Genomic DNA, 18,470 nt, shown 5'->3' on the forward strand with positions numbered 1-18,470 from the left:
CTTACCCTCGGAGGTAGACACCTATACTAGGATTTGCCAAGAATCCTAGTCAATATGGACTTTTAGCAGCTAAAACCTTGAGGGGCGCAAAATAAGGGTGAGTGGGCCTGAAAATAAAGTTTTTAATAAAAACCTCTTGAAAACGTTATAAACCCCCACCATAAAACCTATATAATTTTCCAGAAAATAATAATACATACGTATATAGAAATTATGCTCGAGAGTAGTGAAAACCGAGTATATGCCATGTCAAGTATCTCAGCAATGAAATAAGCAAGCCAGCTGAAATAAATCAATGCAAAATGATATGCCAGCCGGAGTCATCTAACATGACTTGTACGGCTGAACCTATAGCTCGTTAACCAATTCCTGTACACGAGTCAAAACCACCTAATGTGGTCTGTATGATAGGCTGGGTGTAAATAAGTACGCTCAAGTGCTACGATTATGTGAAGGCAGTGCGAAATATCACAAGTCACCTACGAATCGGAACCACCTAATGTGGTCTATACGACAGGCTGGCACCTGCCTTGGATTAAAGGTCAGCATACAGTGCGGGAGGTGAACGATCACGTGAAGGTTGGCCCTGGCCTCAGGCAGAGCACTAACACCGAGGTGCAGGATAATGAGCACTAAATGCATTTAAACATAACCACACACTCTGCAATCACTATCATCAATATGTACTCACCTAAAGCTTACCTGGGTGTCTGCAGCATCATGCAATAATATGCATATCTATACTAATGCAGATCCTATAATGTAATGCAATTGACATGGCATTTAAAAACGTAAATCCATTTAAAACAATTTTTGGAAAAATGGAAAACATATATGTGTGTGTGTGTGTGTGTGTGTGTGTGTGTGTGTGTATATAGAAAACCAAAAGCCCACTCACCTGGAGTTTGCGCTACAACTCCCTAGCACAAACATCAAGGCATCACGAAAGATCGGGGCCTAGAACAATTATCAAATCATGTCTCAGAATTCTTATCAATAGAACTTATAACTTACATATCCTATTCGGGAAGATCCGTACGTCGGATTCCTGATCCGTAAGTTTCTAATATCCTTAAATATTACGTATTATAACGTATCAAAGTTTGTTGATGATCCAACAGTCGAATCATAGATTGCTATAATAATCAAGCCGTGGGCCTTAATGGAACTACGTTCAAATGACGGAAATTCATCAATCGGACTTCACCAATGGACTCATGGTACTCAAATTTAGCCTAGGAAAGTCAGGGGACGTCTTGGCCCATGAGCCGCCACCCCGACTAGCCGAAAAATTCAACTATTTCTAAAAATTCTCAAACTACTCAAAAATGAAGATCTCAAATAGTAGAGTAACATTCATACCTACGGCCGAGGCCAATTTGGCAAAGAAACGCCCCAATTTCACTAAAACCTGTCAAAAACCCTATAAAAGGTGATTTTTTATTCGTCCTCCTATCGACGCCGACACTCCAACCAATGATTGGGCGTTATCCCTGAGCTCAAGGGAAGGCTAATGGTGGTAGTGATCGAAGGTTTTGCCTTCAGAAAAGGTGGAATTTCGCCGATCTCCCCTATAGTCCCTACGAAATCAATACCAAAAACCATTGGATTTGGGGTTTAAATGGAAGAAGAAGGGTCGTGGAGTCGTGTGCAAGTGATATCGACTGTCAATTTACTGGAAAAACGCCTGAATTGGCGTTGAGGTATGTAAGAATTGGGTCGGGACGACGGGGAGAAATCGGGTCAAGGGTGATCCAGGTGCTCTTCCACTCTCTCCTTTCCCTTCCTTTCTTCTTTCCCCCATTGGTCACTCTCTCTTTCTCTTCTTTTTGATTGGGGGTCCCGCCCCTCCTTTCTCTCCTTTATACTTCATCTCCACTACCCATCTTTTTTGTTTTTAAATCTGGGCCACACACGTGGCTTTCCAGAATTTGCTCCAAAAATCTGGAGCTTTCTAAAAAATAACCAATTTACTAAAAAGCCCCCGACTTTAAACATTAATATCTCCTTCGTTATAACTCCAAATCACGATCCGTTTGTGCGCAAGCGTTCGTAGTGATGAGTACTACGAGGATATGCAAAGAAAATGAATTTACGTGACATGACACAACAGTAAAAAAAATTCAACAATTTTCCTCGAAGGGCATTTTTGTAAATTCACTTTTTAAAATTATAAAAATCATAATAATTGGGGACAGGTTGTTACAATCTACCCCCCTTAAAAAAAAATTCGCCCCCGAAATTTAAAATAACTTGTCATAAATAAGATACTCGAAAATAAGGAGAAACATATTTGTATAAATATAAGAAAGAAATCAAGTTAGAGTGGCTGCATAAAAGAGAATGCCATTCCGTCGCGATCAGATTGCACTTATTCCTCTTTCATGCCTCCAATCTCATACCTTCTTCCTTCCTCAATAACATAGTAGTATAATACTCGTATAACCCGTAAGGTTGAAAACACCAATTATTATAATGTAATAACATAAGGCAATACTTGTATTGAGTTTAAAACCAAGAGTGCAAATAACTCACCAAAAATTTGTAATGGCAAAAATAAAGTAATTTAAAAATATTTGCATGAAAAATCAAAACCCAAAATGAGAATGGACATAGCCAAGCATTCATCGTGTCACAAATGTCGAGGATGAGTCCGAACCATAGCTAACTAATAAGTGTTGCCATAGATGAGCTGTCTTGCCCACTTGCTTAGTGAACCCAACAATTAAGCCATCGATATTACAGTCTGTAGCTTGTAATGCTGATCACCCATTGTTGTCTTAATAAGCTAGTGAGAAGTTCTGAGGACGCCAAAATATCGTTTTGCTCCTCATGCACAAATATGCCTAGATCGTCCAATTCCTGCCTTGATCGCGATACAATACTATCCTAGAGCGCACCAAACCAGCTGCTTGAAGTGTTTCAACGTTCATATTCCCACAACAATAAGACCCTGTAGTGAAGCAGGAGAAATATACGTAGAAACAAACACATATTGCGAAAGCTTCATTCATGACTAATCACTAGAGTTGCTTTCCAAATCGAAAGGTATAAGATCTGAAAGCTTAAATTTGAGAAACCATATCTCTGACGACATTCTTTGAATGACAGTTGCAGTCTTGAGCCACTTGAAAATTAACAGCACCATCACCAAGTTCATAACCTATATTCACACCATTGCCAATATCATGCTGAATTACTACTCAATCCTCAAAGCCACTTGGAATTCTTTTTGGTAAATCTAGTAAAATCGTAAGAAGATTATACTTCAATGGTTCCTGCTAGCATCGATATGAAACTAGCGCACACATTTGCCGAGTCGACCTGTCGTGAATTCCTCATTGATTGAGTGAGAACCCATGTCAAGGAGGCTAAAAGAATACTCAAGAATTTAAGGGTCAAAACAAGTCCATGAAATCTAAAGTACAAGATATCTGGATTGAATATACAGTTTCGATGTCTCAACACGTGTAAATATTTAACTTAATCATGCGCTTGCAACGAAAGGGTTAGAAGATAACTCAACTTGAATAATAGTTTAAGGAAGGTTGACGGAAGGAAACTTAGATTTTTTCCTTTACTCAAAATTCACAATAGTTTGTTACACCAATAGCTCCAGGAATAATAAATCACTGATGGTGATGATTTGCTCGATAGAATGCTGATTGGGTGATTTAAGTGCTGATGGTCTAAACTAAAAGTTTCGACGTCTAAGTGGTCCTTCTGGACAGTCTATCAACATTAGAAATGATATGGGGAACAGATGAATGACTCAAAATCAACTAAATACCTTTAATACCAAGAGGTGAAACTAAGGGTATGAACAGAGCTGATGCGGGCTAAAATATCAAAGAGTCAGACAATTTCAAAAATGATGAATTTTACCTAAAGACTAAACAATTTTGTGGCTGTCTCAGGCCAAAAGTAGAAAGGTCGAATTTAAGAATGAGCTAACAAGGTTTCTTGATGATCGAAAAGTAACATCACAAAAGTATTAGAGCTATTAGGGACCAAAAGTGATTTTCCCAAGATGTTCTTTCGTTGAGCGCTACCACTTTAGCACCATCGTCACATGAGACATTTCTAGAGTCTTGACAAAAGTAGACTTCACAGGAATTCTAATAGATGGTATTTTAACGAATACTGCCAATAAATCAATAATCAAAACTATTTCGGATTTCCAATCTCGAAAGGTTTAATACTGATGGCTAAAGGATAAGGATAGAATTAGTTGGTAAAGTCTCCAATGATACACAATTACATTAGCCCTACTTTAGGCCATCAACTTGCCTCAAATCTACATCTTCCCTTGGCAGGGAATTTCTTCACTTTAAGTCTAAGGGCATTCGCCAAAGTGTTCTTTTAAGACGTCGACAAGTCGACAAAACTATTCAAAACTTAAGAAAAGCTAACACATTTTTCGTATTTGATGAGGTGGAAAGATCCGAACATTAGGCTAAAAAACCAAGAATGCTTTCATCACGCATGTGATGAACGCAATACTGCCCAACTTATGCTCTGATACCAATCTGACACACCCGACCCGGAATGTCCACTAGGACTCCGAATTAAGTTGTGTTGGCCGACACATGGAAGGTGACGAAGTCATAAAGTATAGTGATGTGGAAAATGTGAATAAATTTAAACCTAAAAGTACTTAAAGAAAATTGTGCGCTGTGAGCGAGGATGAACCCATTTGACATCAGAGCATAAGCAAAGTACAATAGTGTGGGTAAGGATCATACCCTTGGAGGTAGCCACCTATACTAGGATTTGCCAAGAATCCCCGTCGATACAGACTTTTAGTAGCTAAAACCTGGAGGGGCGCAAAACAAGGGTAAGTTGGCCTGAAAATAAAGTTTTTAATAAAAACCTTTTAAAAACGTTATAACCCCTCGCCGTAAAACCTGTATAATTTTCCAGAAAATAATAATACATACGTATATAGAAATCATTCTCAAGAGTGGTGAAAACCGAGTATATGCCATGTCAAGTATCTCAGTAATGAAATAAGTAAGCCAGGTGAAATAAATCAATGTAAAATGATATACTAGCCGAAGTCACCTAACATGACCTATACGGCTGAACCTATAGCTCATTAACCAATTCCTGCACACGAGTCGGAACCACTTAATATGGACTGTACAATAGGCTGGGTGTAAATAAGTACGCTCAAGTGCTACAATCATGTGAAGGCTATGCAAAATATCGCAAGTCACCTACGAGTCGGAATCACCTAATGTGGTATATACGACAGGCTGGCACTTACCTTGGATCGAAGGTGAGCGTGTGATGTGGGAGGTGAACGATCACGTGAAGGATGGCCTTGGCCTTGGGCAAAGCATTAACACTAGGTGCAGGATAATGTGCACTAAATGCATTTAAACATAACCATATACTTTGCAATCACTTTGCAATCACTATCATGAATATGTACTCACCTGAAGCTTACCTGGGCATCTACAACGTCATGCAATAATATGCATATCTATACGAATGCAGATCCTAAAATGTAATGCAATTGACATGGCATTTAAAAACATAAATCCATTTAAAACAATTTCTGGAAAAATGGAAAACATATATACGTGTGTGTGTGCGTATGTGTGTGTGTATATATATATATATTAAAGCAAAAGCCCACTCACCTGGAGTCTGCGCTACAACACCCTAGCACAAACATCAAGGCGTCACGAACGATCGGTGCCTAGAACAATTATCAAATCAAGTCTTAGAATTCTTATCAATAGAACTTATAACTTACATATCCTATTCGGGAAGATCCGTACGTCAGATTCCCAATCCGTAAGTTTCTAATATCATCAAATATTACGTATTATAACATATCAAAATTTGGTGATGATCCAACTGTTGGATCGTCGATTGCTATAATAATCAAGCAGCGGACCTTAATGGAACTACGTTCAAATGATGGAAATTCATTAATCAGACTTCACAAATGGAATTGGGCACTCAAATTTAGCCTAGGAAGGTCAGGGGACGCCTTGGCCCATGCGCCGCCAAATGCGCCTTCGTAGGTGGCGGTCGGCCGTCCGAACTCGCCGGAAAATTCAACTATTTCTAAAAATTCTCAAACTTCCCAAAAATGAAGATCTCAATGAGTAGAGTAACTTTCGTGCCTGTGGCCAAGACCAATTTGGCCGAGAAAAGCCCCAAGTTCACTAAAACCCGTCGGAAACCCTATAAAGGGTGATTTTTTATTCGTCCTCCTATCGACTCCGATGCTCCAACAAATGATTGGGCGTTATTCCTGAGCTCAAGGGAAGGCTAATGGTGGCAGTGATCGAAGGTTTTGCCTTCAGAAATGGTGGAATTCCTCTGATCTCCCCTATAGTGTCGCCGACCCTATCCCTACGAAATCAAGACCAAAAACCATCTGATTTGGGGTGGAAATAGAAGAAGAAAGGTTGTGGAGTCATGTGCAGGTGATATCGACGATCAATTTGCCGAAAAAACACTTGAATTGGCATTGGGGTGTGTAGGAATTGGGTCAGGTCAATGGGGAGAAACCAAGTCAAGGGTGATCTGATGCTCCTCCACTCTCTCATTTCCCCTCCTTTCTTCTCTCCCCCATTGGTTACTCTCTCTTTCTCTTCTTTCTAATTGGGCGTCCTGCCCCTCCTTGCTCTCCTTTATACTTCATCTCCACCGCCCATCTTTTCTATCTTTAAATCTGGGCCACACACGTGGCTTTCTAGAGTTTGCTCCAAAAATCTTGAGCTTTCTAGAAAATAACTAATTTACTAAAATGCCCCTCGACTTTAAACGTTAATATCTCCTTCGTTATAACTCTAAATCACGGTTCGTTTATGACCACATGTTCGTAGCGACGAGTACTATGAGGATACGCCAGGAAAATGAACCTTACGTGACACAACACGGTAGTCAACAAAAGTCAATAGCTGCCTCGAAGGGCATTTTCGTAAATTCATATTTTAAAATTATAAAAATCATAATAATTGGGGATGGGTTGTTACAAAGGTTTTGGGTGGTTGCGAATGAATCCTCTTGGTGAACATTTTGGTTTTGTCATTCTGCTATGGTTTTGACAAGTCCCAAATATTTTCATGTTATATGAATTCTGCTACTTTCCAACCACCCAGTGCCTTTATTGGCAAGGATGTTTGTGTTGACAGATAACAAGTACATATCTTGAGTGAGACTGCCTGCTTTGTTTGGGTTCATATCATACCAATGACACTTGGGCATCATAACTTCCTTATGGTTTATGTGTAACAATTGAACCTTACTTAAAAGTTTGGCAAAGAAAAAACTATTTTCATTTACCCCCAGGACAAAAACTCCACTGTTTTGAGTGCACAATTTATTGTCCCATTTAGTTGTCAAGAATTTAACTCCTTTCACATGACAATCAAAGTACGTTTTGGCTCGAAAGGGACCAAATGCTAGTTGGAGTAATTCTTCGTCCAACAAGGGCGATTTGCCCTCTATTAGCTGTCACATATAGTAAACTCCAAAAACCACTATATGTGTAAGTTTTTGCAATGGAGAAAATCAGTTTCATCTAAAAATAAAAACACTTACATGTTGGGGAAATCAAATGTGAAAATAATTGTCTATGCATTTCAACTCAATTTGAAGGATATGGGGCCTTTATCAATGCCTCATGATGTTTGTGGAATGCCGAGACTTCATCGCAGTTGTTTTATACAAACCAATGAGCAACCTCCAAGTTGCCTTTTTTGAACGGTTCAAACAAAGGTCTTTTGCTGAATGGGCATGTAGGTTGAGGAAAGACAAAGAGTTTTTAAACTTGCTTACCCCTATCAAATTGGAATCTAGTTATGAATCATTCTCCAATTGATAAACCAACTCCAATTAGGAAAATATTTTAAATTGGGTAAAAAAACTTCAATTGGATAAACTTCAATCGAGGAAACAACTCCAATTCAGAAAACAACTCCAATTGAGAAAACCACTCCAATTAGGAAAACAATTAAATCTTTTAAGTCTCTAATTCCTAATAGACTTAGGACAACTCATCATGGGCGGGAAAAACCTAACAATCTCCCCCTCCAGACCATGAGGAAGGTGTACCACAGTAGGATTGCTCCTCTTGATCAAACTTCCATTTATCGAACTTCTCATAATCAGGCTCCCTTTGATTGAACTACTCATGACTAGACTCCCCCTGATTGAACATCTCTTGACCATGTTCCTCTTGATCAGACTTCTCTTGACTAGACTTCTCCTGATCGAAATACCCATGACCAGACTCCCCTAATCAAACATCTCTTGACCAAGCTCATTTTGATCAGACTTCTCTTGATCAGACTCCCCTGATCATAACTGCCATTCTCATTGGCAAAGGCAATTATAGACTTATTTGCCAGAAAACATCACTCATCTTCATCTTTGTCCAATCAGCATCAGACATACTTGTTTGGGTACTCTTAACACCTTTATTAAAGCATGTATACCATTCTTGATTTCCACGTTACCCAGTTAAAACAAGTCGCATAGATATCAGACAAACTTGGCTCTGATGCCACTTGTTGTGAATATTGCATCTAAGAATGGAAAAAATGAACGAACTTGGAAATCAAAAACTGAATAACCAAGGTAAATAACACCAATAATTAACGTAGTTTAGCTATATGTGCCTACGTCCATAGGACAGCAACAACAATCTTTCACTATATCAATAATGAGTACAACCAATAATCTTGCCAAATCTCTAGAATTAAGAACTTGACTATAAACTTGAAAGAACAAGAACAAGAAATACACTCTTTATATCTTCTATTTTCACTCACACACACTTTGCCTTTATAATATTCTCTCACTCTAATCCCTTGAGTGGTATACAAAATATTGTTTTGTCCAAATTCAAAACTAGTGCATTGGCCCCATAACATAGACATAATAAGGGTCTTCTTCAATAAGGATTACTAATCCTAATTAAAATATAGTTATGAATCCTTCTCCAATTGATAAACTAACTCCAATTAGGAAAATAATTTAAATTGGGTAAGCAATTTAAATTAGGTAAACAATTTAAATTGGGTAAACAACTTCAATTGGAGAAACAACTCCAATTGGAAAACCATTCTGATTGGGAAAACCACTAAATCTTCTTAGTCCATAATTCCTAATAGACTTGGGAGGGCTGAAAAAACCCAACACATGCCTATCACAAGTTGCATCCCAGGTTTTATGGTCCCTATGAGATCACTAAAATGGTTGTCCAGTTGCATATAGGTTGAAGCTCTGAACCTACCTTTTGGTTCCAAGAAACATCTTGTGTTTCATGTCAGTTGTCTCAAGAAGCAACTTGGGAGTTAGGTTCAACCTACTACTGCATTGTCAGACGTTACTGATAATAGAAAAATGCAGGATTCTCCTTTGGCAATCCTAGCTAGGAGGATGCACAAGAAGGGTGCTGCGGCTGGAGTACAATTGTTGATCCACTGGGTAGGACAAGAACAAAGTGATGCTACATAGGAAGACTATGCAGAATTCCATTCCAGGTTACAGAATTTCCGCATTAATAACCTTGAGAGCCAGGTTGTTCTTCAAGGGGGGAACGATGAAAGGATTAGTGATTTTCTTAGTCATTAATATTAATAGTTTAAAATTCTGTTAAGTTAATTTATTCTTCTGTGAAGTTAGTTTGTTTGAGTAATGTCTAGCTGGCACCTTTGGTGGGCTGAGACATTAAATGGAGCAATAGCTCATTCCGTTTTGTAACAGTTAGGAACTTTTATCAATAAAAAAATATATCTCTGGAGCTCAGCTCCTTCTTCTTCCATATGCCATTCCCTCCATTGCTGCACTGTTAAGGTTGAAGCACTTATTGGAGGTGGTTCTTATCACATTCTGGTATCCACTTCCAGGGAAACTTGTCTAATATTACCTATAGGTGATAGAGGTCGAGCACGTGTGAGTCTTCACTTGTACAAGGGCACTCAATGACACAGTCAGCGTCTCTAATTCTTTCAAGTAGAGTTTTGTACTCTTGCCAGCCTACTGTAAATTTTGTATCACCTATTCTTCTTATCTCTAAGCTTCCCGTTTGTACAATAATTTGTCTAAGACTTGAGAGATTCTTATTTTTAATTTAATATGACCGAGTTCGAGTGTCATTTGTGCAATTACGTGTAAAGACTTTAGAGGGATTCTTGTGTTCGAATTAAATTTTATTTTTCTATCAAGGGTGATGTAATGGAGTTCAGGTTTTGTGAACCATTTCTAAACCATCTCCTTAATGGAAGTAGAGTCCACAATATAAGTATGTCCCATGTCTAATAGGGAGATGCATGGTTTAGATGTGAGTCTACAAAATGTCATCTCTCTAACATTTTTCTTTTTTAATTGTGGTTTTGTTTATCTTAAGAGTCCAAAAAAAAAAAAATATATATATATATATATGTACAAATGACACCTAATAAGTTTTGATCTTTCCAATACTCATTTTTTGGGGCCTACTAACATATTGAATGTGTTTATTTGCTTAAATTTCAAAGTGTCCAAAATGCACGCTCCTTTGACCTTATAAGTGCATAAAACAGTCTAAAAGCACTCTAAATATATTAAAAAAAAAGGGTAAATATCAATTTACTACCCTCAAATTTTGTGGTTTTCAACATTTGGTACATGAAGTTTTTTTCGTCTTAGAGTCATACCTAAAATGTTAATTTTGGGATAGTTTCATACATTCGTTAGTTTGACTGTTAAATCGGCCGTTAACTGGTGACGTGGCGCTCACGTGGATAGTGACAAAGCGCCACGTGTCATAGGGGCCACACAAATATTAAAAAAATTAAAAATAAATAAATAAATTTTATCAGCTCAACCCGGACCCCCTCCCTCCCTTTTCTCCACACACCCACCCTCAAGCCCCGATTCCCTCCCTCCCTTCTCTCCTCTGTGACAAATCACGACCCTAAAGAAATCTCTTCCCTCCTTTGTACCAAATTCAAACAATGGCGGAAGGTTGCAGATGGAATGGAAGATTTCAGATCCAGATTGTGCGATCACTAAAGGTCGTAGATGAAGAGCTACAATGGCGGACCTAGGTGGGAAACAGGTGCTACAGTGCCTCCTATGCGACCTCTATGCACCAACAACAAACCAAGGCGGGAAACAACAGCGAGAAGATCAAGAAAGGGAAGTCGGTGAACGGGTCGGCGACAAAGAGCTGGAGCCTGAGAGATCTGGAGATGCAGAGGAAGAACCCAAAATTAACACTTTAGGTATGACTCTGGGACGAAAAAAACTTCATCTACCAAATGTTGAAAACCACGAAATTTAAGGGTAGTAAACTGATATTTACCCTAAAAAAAAAGTCTACAAATGAGACCCAATAATCTTTTGATCTTTTGAACACTCTCTCATTCTTAGGGGTCTAGTAACATATTGATTGTGTTTATTTGCTTAAATTCCAGAGGAATGCTAAGGAGATTCAAAGTGGAACTCTCCATGAATTTTCTATCACCTCACACTTTAACGTCAATTCCGTGTCAATATTATAAAATATTGTGCAAAACATAAGGTGATAGAGAATCCATGGATGGTCCCACTTTTAAGAGTCTTCTTAGGCCACCTCCAACCGAAAGGGCTATGTTTAGCCCCCATCCAGATTATAGGTCTGCAAGAAATTATTTTTTTAATGAAACAATACCATGCTATATTTGTATATCATCTCCAACCGAGAAAGCTATTTTGTAGCCTTCTCAATAATTTATTATTTTTAAATTTGTTCTTTAACTTTATTGGTTAATTGAATTAAATTACCATAGTTATAAATGAGTAACTCTCCTTATTTCTTATCTTTATGTAATCTTAAAAATTTTTCAAAATGCTATGTTAATTTGGCTTAAAAAAAATAATTAATTAATTTTTCAGATAGGAGTTTAAAGAATGTGAAGAATTGAAATAAAATGATGTAAGATAATATGAAAGGGTGAAAAAGATGTAAGAATTGGTTTAGAAATGGCTTTTATATACGTTTCAAATAAATAAAATAAACTAGAGAAAGACGCGTTCTAACTTGAAATTTAACATCAGTCTTGTACATATATCATATATAGGGGTGAGAATTCAGAAACCTTACATGTATATATGTCTTTATCATTAAAAATCTGCGACTTCAGTTTGATCGAAATAGCAGCCGGAAGGGCCTCCACGGGGTAGAAGAGCCAACTTGACCAGACCGGCAGCCCCTTCTTCGACAGTCATGGTCCCTGTATGCCAATTGAGGTCTGTATTAACAAAGCCTGGATGCACACAGTTGACGCACATGTTTGGGTACTTGTTGGCAAGGATTCTAGTGTAGGCATTGAGGGTGGCTTTGGAAATGCTATATGCAGGTAACATCATTGTCCATCCATTCACTTCGAGTTCATTTCGTTTAAAATCATGCAGAAATCTTGTCAAAACTGCATCCACTTTCTCCTCTGTCAATGCTTCTACATCCCCGAGCTCATTTCGGATCTCTTCACTTGGTATTCTCTGCATGGAATTTAATAACTTTGATTAGGAAATATAAAATTTTGCTTCATCTTGTGTTGTTAGCTAGGACTTGGAAGGAGATTATATCGATTGAGGGTTATTTTCCAGCAGCAAGTTAAGGAGAGAAGAAAGACTATTTGTCGATGGATGAAATATATGATATCAAGGAAATTATCTCTTGCCAGACTCGTCTAGCTAATGAACATGAACCTTTGTTAGTTAATTTTTGCTTCATTGTGTATTTTTACCTTGAGTTCACTCCTCAGGGAGGAGACATTGACAATTCTTGCTCCTAGTGTGGAGAGTTGCAAGAGTGGGAGAAGTGCCTCGGTTAGTCTTTTAACCCCGTAGTAATTTGTATTTAAGCATTCCTCAGCCTTCTCATAAGTGTATTTAATTACACCTTGGATTTGGTTCACCGCTTTCCCTGAAAGCTGAACAAACACAACTCCTTGTTAAAAAGATGCTGTGAATCTTGGTTCTGGTGTGGCTAGGCATAATTGTAAGAAGGCCTACACCTTAAGACGTCACTGTGATATCTCAAACTAATAACAGAACTTCATGTATTTTAAGTATCCCATATGGTGTCGTGTAATTGGTTTGAGACTCCGCGTTCGCGTCCTTATTTTACGTAAGTGCTTCTCGTGAGAAAGGAGAAATCCATAACTTACCCAAGTTTTGGGGTCAATGTTTAGGGATTTTATAACTTTCTCATCCAACAGTGCTCCACTAGCTCCAGCATTATTAACCTGCAGAAATCAAGTGGTCAATTTTTCACACAACATTTTGGAGTCTAACAAATATTATCACTGTGTTTGTACATAGGAAATGTACCGATTTGCCTAATATGACCGTCGCAGTTCAATTTAACCTTTGTTTTTTCAATAATTTTCAAGGGGTAAAATGAATTTGTCATTAGATATAACAAAATCCCGAATAGGAGAGAGAAAAATTTGGCCATACCAAGATATCAAGCCTGCCAAATCTGGCGTGTATGAACTTGGCCAGGGAGTGGATGCTAACTGGATTCAAGACATCAAGTTGATGGAAGACAACATTTGACAGACCCAACTTGTGGAGCTTTAATGTTGCTTCTCCTCCCCTCTTCTCATCCCTGGCCGTCAACACCACCACCACCCCTTGAGATGCAAGCTGCCTCACCACCTCCAAGCCAATACCCTTGTTTGCACCACTAACCACTGCACACCTGCTGTAACGCAACCACCATCAAAATTTAAACACTTTTCGCTTATTTTGGGCTGTTTAATAACCATTTCGTTTTTAGGTTTTAGTTTAAGAAAATAGTTATTAAACTAGTTTTCAGTTTTCATTTTTCAATAAAAAGTGAAAACAAAGATTATAAATGTACCTCTCTGTCTCTGCTCCATCTCCTTGATTGCTTCCCATTCTTGTATAATCCTTGGATTTGCGTTGTGATCTTATTTTCTTCCTGAAACTGTGGAGCACAACAGGTTGAATGTTCTCTGCAGCTCCACTCGAATCAAGTTCTAATTCTTTCTCAGCCAAAAACCAAAATCCAAAATCCAAAAGCAATTTCCTTTTTCTTTCATATTTGTACATATAGTGGTTGAGGTTTTTTATTTTGACTAGTTCTAGCTGTTGGAGTCACATACATTGAAAGTGAGTGGTGTATACTAACAATATCACCTCATTTTATACTCCAATAGTTGATGAGTTGATTAATGTTTGATATAATATTATATTCTATAAAACCAACCCTACAGTAAGGGGAATTTTTCTATAGTGGGTAGCATTGTGGTCCGAAAAATGAATGACTGAGACTGAAATAAAAAAAACTTAATATTTGTGGAAATCAAATCTAACAACTAAACACCCGTAAAACTGAAGGCAACTGATTTCCGTAGGTTTATATTCCCGAGTGGAAAGTGGAAGAACAAAAACACTGCCAAACATGCACATCAGATAAGAACAAAGCACAGCAACCAAACACAGACATAAGAATAAAAGACTGCCAAGTTTCAACTTAATCATTGAAATGAAAGGGACCTCGCCGCTTTTACACGCTTTCTACTCTTTGGAATCGAAACAAAATAGTAAATGCAAAATTACCCACCCAATAATCTGGTTTTATTTTCACGCATATCAGAAAATATCAGCAAAAAAACTATCTGAAAGCACTCCACCAACCCTACCAACCCTTTCTCCGCCTTCCAGTGCACTCCCACCCCACCAACCATTTCTCCGCCCTCCAGTGCGCTACATCAATAACACAAATTCCTGGAACCAAGACATAAATAGACAAGATGCAAAAATATAGAGAGAGAGAGAGAGTACGTTATTGATTCGAGTTCTGGATGCGCAACGGCCAAGAGAAGTCGGCGAGGTGTGAGAGTGAGACGGCTAGTGGCAGCGACAGCGAGTTCCTCCTCGGTTAACTTTGGATCTTTCGATTCTTCGAAGAAGATAAGAGAGAGAGAGAGAGAGAGAGAGGGGGGGGAGTGGACTTGGTGAAGGAGTCAATTAATGTAAACCGCAAACCAACGTCGTTTTCCAATACTTCAATTCGATTTGGTTTCTAACCACTGAAACAGAATCCGAACCGACAAATGTCAGCTCTGTTTTGGCTTTTCAAATTCGGCTCGAATTTTTTTTTTCTTTTTTCGGGTTTAGGTTTTTTCGGTTTCGGCTCAGTTTTCGATTCTATTTTTCTGAACCCACCATTAGAATTGAACGTGAAATATCTTATTTACAAATAAAAGGAATGCTACTAAACTGTAGTACTAATTAATGGTACATTAAGACCTTCAATTGAAATTATATTTGGTGTATGTTCAAGTATTATTTATGATAAGAAGCTTTTGTCAATCTTTGTTTAACATTGTCCATGCTCACCATTTTTATCCCTAATATAAGAATAAATGAAGATGTCGTCATTTAGTACTACAATCTAGTAGTATTTCTCTTCACTTATAAGTGATATGTTTTAGGTTCGATTCTCTCTAAAGGAAAATTTGAACCACATTATTACTAGTCTATTTTGAGGCTTAGCTCACTTCCCCACCTCCTTAGACTCTCCAACCTTTAGGTTAAAACCTAAAATTTTTAACCTAAAAAAGGTTTTAACCTAGAAACAATTTTTCTCTTCCAACTCTTATGGGTTAAATTTTTAGCTGAGATTATTAAAGAATGAATTTAGGATAATTTTTTTTTCTTAAAATAACTATTTAAAAAAAAATATGTAGACTATCCTAATTTAATTTTATGAACATTTTAATCTAAAAATATTTTGACACACCCCGACTCGGAATGTCCACTAGAACTCTGAATCGAGTTGTTCTGGCCCACACCTGGAAGGTGACGAAGCCATAAAGTGTAGTGATGTGGAAAATGTGAATAAATTTAAACCTAAAAGTGCCTAAATACAAGAGTGCACTATGAGCGGGAATGAACCCGTTTCACACGTAATGTTAGAGCATAAGTAAAGTATAGTAAGATAGAATAAGGATTATACCCTCAAAGGTAGCCACCTATACTGAGATCGATAAGTACTGTGAACATATATTCGAATAATCGAGATTACAATTTAGGAAATTGTGTGCTATTTGCATTGTTGCTTGAGAGGGTAGTACGTGAGTGCGGTTAAGGCGTTAATCAGACAATGTATGTGTATTTTCCAATGGGGGGCATGATGGTAATATTGCACCCTCAGAATTAGTTGCGTACTTATCGAGAAAACAGTGAGCTGTTGATATTGTGGGCTGCAGACCGTAATATCAATAACTTATTCGTTGAGATCGTTAAGTAAGTGAACAAGTAGGTCCATTTACATTAGCATTTTTAGTTATATATCTATATATTTATTATTTGGCTTGACCCAAAGATGCTACACTTATTCTCGGAGTACATGACGCTACAAGTGCGTAGGCAAAATTTGTCTATTTGGCTTGACCCAAAGATGCTACACTTATTCTAGGAGTACATGACGCTACAAGTGCGTAGGCAAAATTTGTCTATGTTCAGCTTTAATTTCAGTACAACTATTTCTACGTTATTCCATATACGTATTTGGACATTATGCTTTTATACATCTATTTTTTACCCTATGTTTTTATAAAAGTATTATATTTTGGCATTATATTGAAGGAGAAGGAAAGTTCGAGTTTGGAGGCATGAAAGAGGAATCACTGCACTTCAATCGTGACGGAATGGCATTCTCTTTGCCCTAACTTGATATCTTCTTACATATTTATTTTCTACTGCCTTTTCACTATATTTGAATAACAAATGATGTCAAATTTTGGGGACGAATTTTTTTTTAAGGTGGGTAGATTGTGACAACCCGTCCCTAATTTTACGTTTTTATTTATTTTTAAAATATGAATTTACGAAAATGCCCTAGAGGCGAGGGTATTGACTTTCGTTGGCCAACATATAGTGAGATGTACAAAATATTCTTTTAGCGTATTCTTGAAGTACTCAACGATACGAACGCATACGCCTAAGCGGAATCAAAATCAGATCTATGGTTAAAGTTTTACAGAGCTACGAATCCGAAAGTATTTTGAAGGAATCACTATTTTAATTATATTATACTATTTTATACTACTAAATTGTTATGCCACATGTGTGTGGTGAGAGGGGAAACAAAATGAATCGGGGATGAGGAGAAATAGAGGAGAAGGGATTGGGCAGAGTTACCCAATCGGAGGAGAAAAGAGGGAGATGAGGAACAAATCAGGAGATGAAGTAGAAAAGTCTAACCAATTAGGTGAAGGGTCAGGAGGGAAAGGAGAGAGTGGGAGATGTAGCCAACCCAGATCCACCTTGAGCCATTTCCCGTGCGCGACTCGGCTGACTTCCACCATGTTTTTCGACACCCTTTTGGGCAGTTTTTCCGATGATTCGTAGCCACCCACCACCTGGAAGTCACTCAACATCAACACCTCTTCCATTTCCAACCAAAACCCAGTTCCTTTAACCCCCGATTTGAGGAGAAAGAAACCATCGAACCCGTGGGGGTTCCGAAGGATTCACGACGAGAACCACCATTTTTGAAACAGTTCCCTCCAATTACCACCACCATCAAACTTCCCTTGAGGCCTAGAACAAAGCCCAAACAACTTTAGAGGTAGCAGAGCACCGGAGAAGTTTAATCGAAAGCCACCCATTTCTAGGGTTCCGACAGGTTTGTGGCGATTTGAAGCTTTTTCTGGCCAAATTGGACTTGGCCACAAGTATAAAACTTGCTCTACTTGTTGAGATCTTCATTCCTGTAAAATTTGAAAATTTTTAGAAATAGTTGATTTTTCCAGTGAGTTGGGGTGGTCGACCGCTGTGTGCAGTGACGTGTGGGCCAAGGCACCCCCTGACCTTCCTAGGCTAAATTTGATACCCCAATTCTATATATGACGTCTGATTGATGAAATCTCATCGTTTGAACATAGTTTTGATAGTGACCGCCACTTGATACTTATATGAATTGACGATCCAACCGTTGGATCATCACCAAACTATAGTACATTATAGTACGTAATATTTGAGGATATTAGAAACTTACAGATCGGGAATTCGACATATGGATCTTTTCGAATTGGGTTTGTAAGTTCGAAAAATAAAACGTTGACTACCACTTGAATTTGCAATTAGCGAACATCCAATCGTTGGGTCATAATGAAACTTTGGTAATGATGTTTTAGAAGCATAATGTGGATCTTTGGAAGTTATAGATCGGAAATCCAAGGTGCAGATCTTTTGGATTGAGTTACATAGGGTTATGGACCCTACAACCGACCTTTAATCGACGGTTGACTTTTGGTCAATGGGTTTCAAACCATTCTAGAACGTCCTTGGGAATGTGTTTATGTAAGTTATGTGTTCTATCGATAAGAATTCTGATACTTGATTTGATAATTGTTCTAAGCGCTGATCGTTCGTGATGCCTCGATATTCGTGCTAGGAAGTTGTACCGCAGACCTCAGGTGAGTGAGTCTTTT

At 38.1% G+C, this 18,470-nt stretch overlaps 1 protein-coding gene and 1 pseudogene across 7 annotated transcripts; one reads left to right on the forward strand and one right to left on the reverse strand.

Annotated features, from left to right (window-relative positions):
• LOC125472206 overlaps positions 1 to 18,470 on the forward strand; it is a 112,055-nt pseudogene that overhangs the window by 53,806 nt on the left and 39,779 nt on the right.
• LOC125472212 ((+)-neomenthol dehydrogenase-like) lies at positions 10,916 to 15,028 on the reverse strand. Of its 7 annotated transcripts, none has more exons than XM_048573401.1 (7): positions 14,812 to 15,028; positions 13,865 to 13,951; positions 13,459 to 13,705; positions 13,167 to 13,244; positions 12,744 to 12,929; positions 12,098 to 12,495; positions 10,916 to 11,198 (listed from the first exon to the last, which is right to left on the reverse strand). In XM_048573401.1, exons 2-6 carry the CDS (start codon positions 13,900 to 13,902, stop codon positions 12,118 to 12,120), a joined length of 927 nt encoding a protein of 308 aa, XP_048429358.1. In that variant the 5' UTR covers positions 13,903 to 13,951; positions 14,812 to 15,028; the 3' UTR covers positions 10,916 to 11,198; positions 12,098 to 12,117. The 7 variants fall into 7 exon arrangements, with proteins under 7 accessions (XP_048429358.1, XP_048429360.1, XP_048429363.1 ...); XM_048573403.1 differs by lacking the exon at positions 10,916 to 11,198 and adding an exon at positions 14,591 to 14,733 and having other exon boundaries at positions 12,014 to 12,495; XM_048573406.1 differs by lacking the exon at positions 10,916 to 11,198 and adding an exon at positions 14,591 to 14,733 and having other exon boundaries at positions 12,014 to 12,495; positions 13,459 to 13,702; positions 14,812 to 15,027.

Source organism: the organism of the source record quoted next, unplaced genomic scaffold, assembly GCF_019419815.1.
Source record: "Pyrus x bretschneideri cultivar Hongxiangsu unplaced genomic scaffold, Pyrus_bretschneideri_v1 Contig67, whole genome shotgun sequence".
NCBI classification, from domain to species: Eukaryota; Viridiplantae; Streptophyta; class Magnoliopsida; order Rosales; family Rosaceae; genus Pyrus; species Pyrus x bretschneideri.

Bases quoted from the DNA above. Each gene is read 5' to 3' on its own strand.
- LOC125472212 (XM_048573401.1), bottom strand. From the start codon at position 13,902: ATGGGAAGCAATCAAGGAGATGGAGCAGAGACAGAGAG. The intron at 13,245-13,458 runs GTATGGCCAAAT...TGATTTCTGCAG, and splicing joins TTGGCAGGCTTGATATCTTG to GTTAATAATGCTGGAGCTAG. The intron at 12,930-13,166 runs GTAAGTTATGGA...GTGTTTGTTCAG, and splicing joins ACATTGACCCCAAAACTTGG to CTTTCAGGGAAAGCGGTGAA.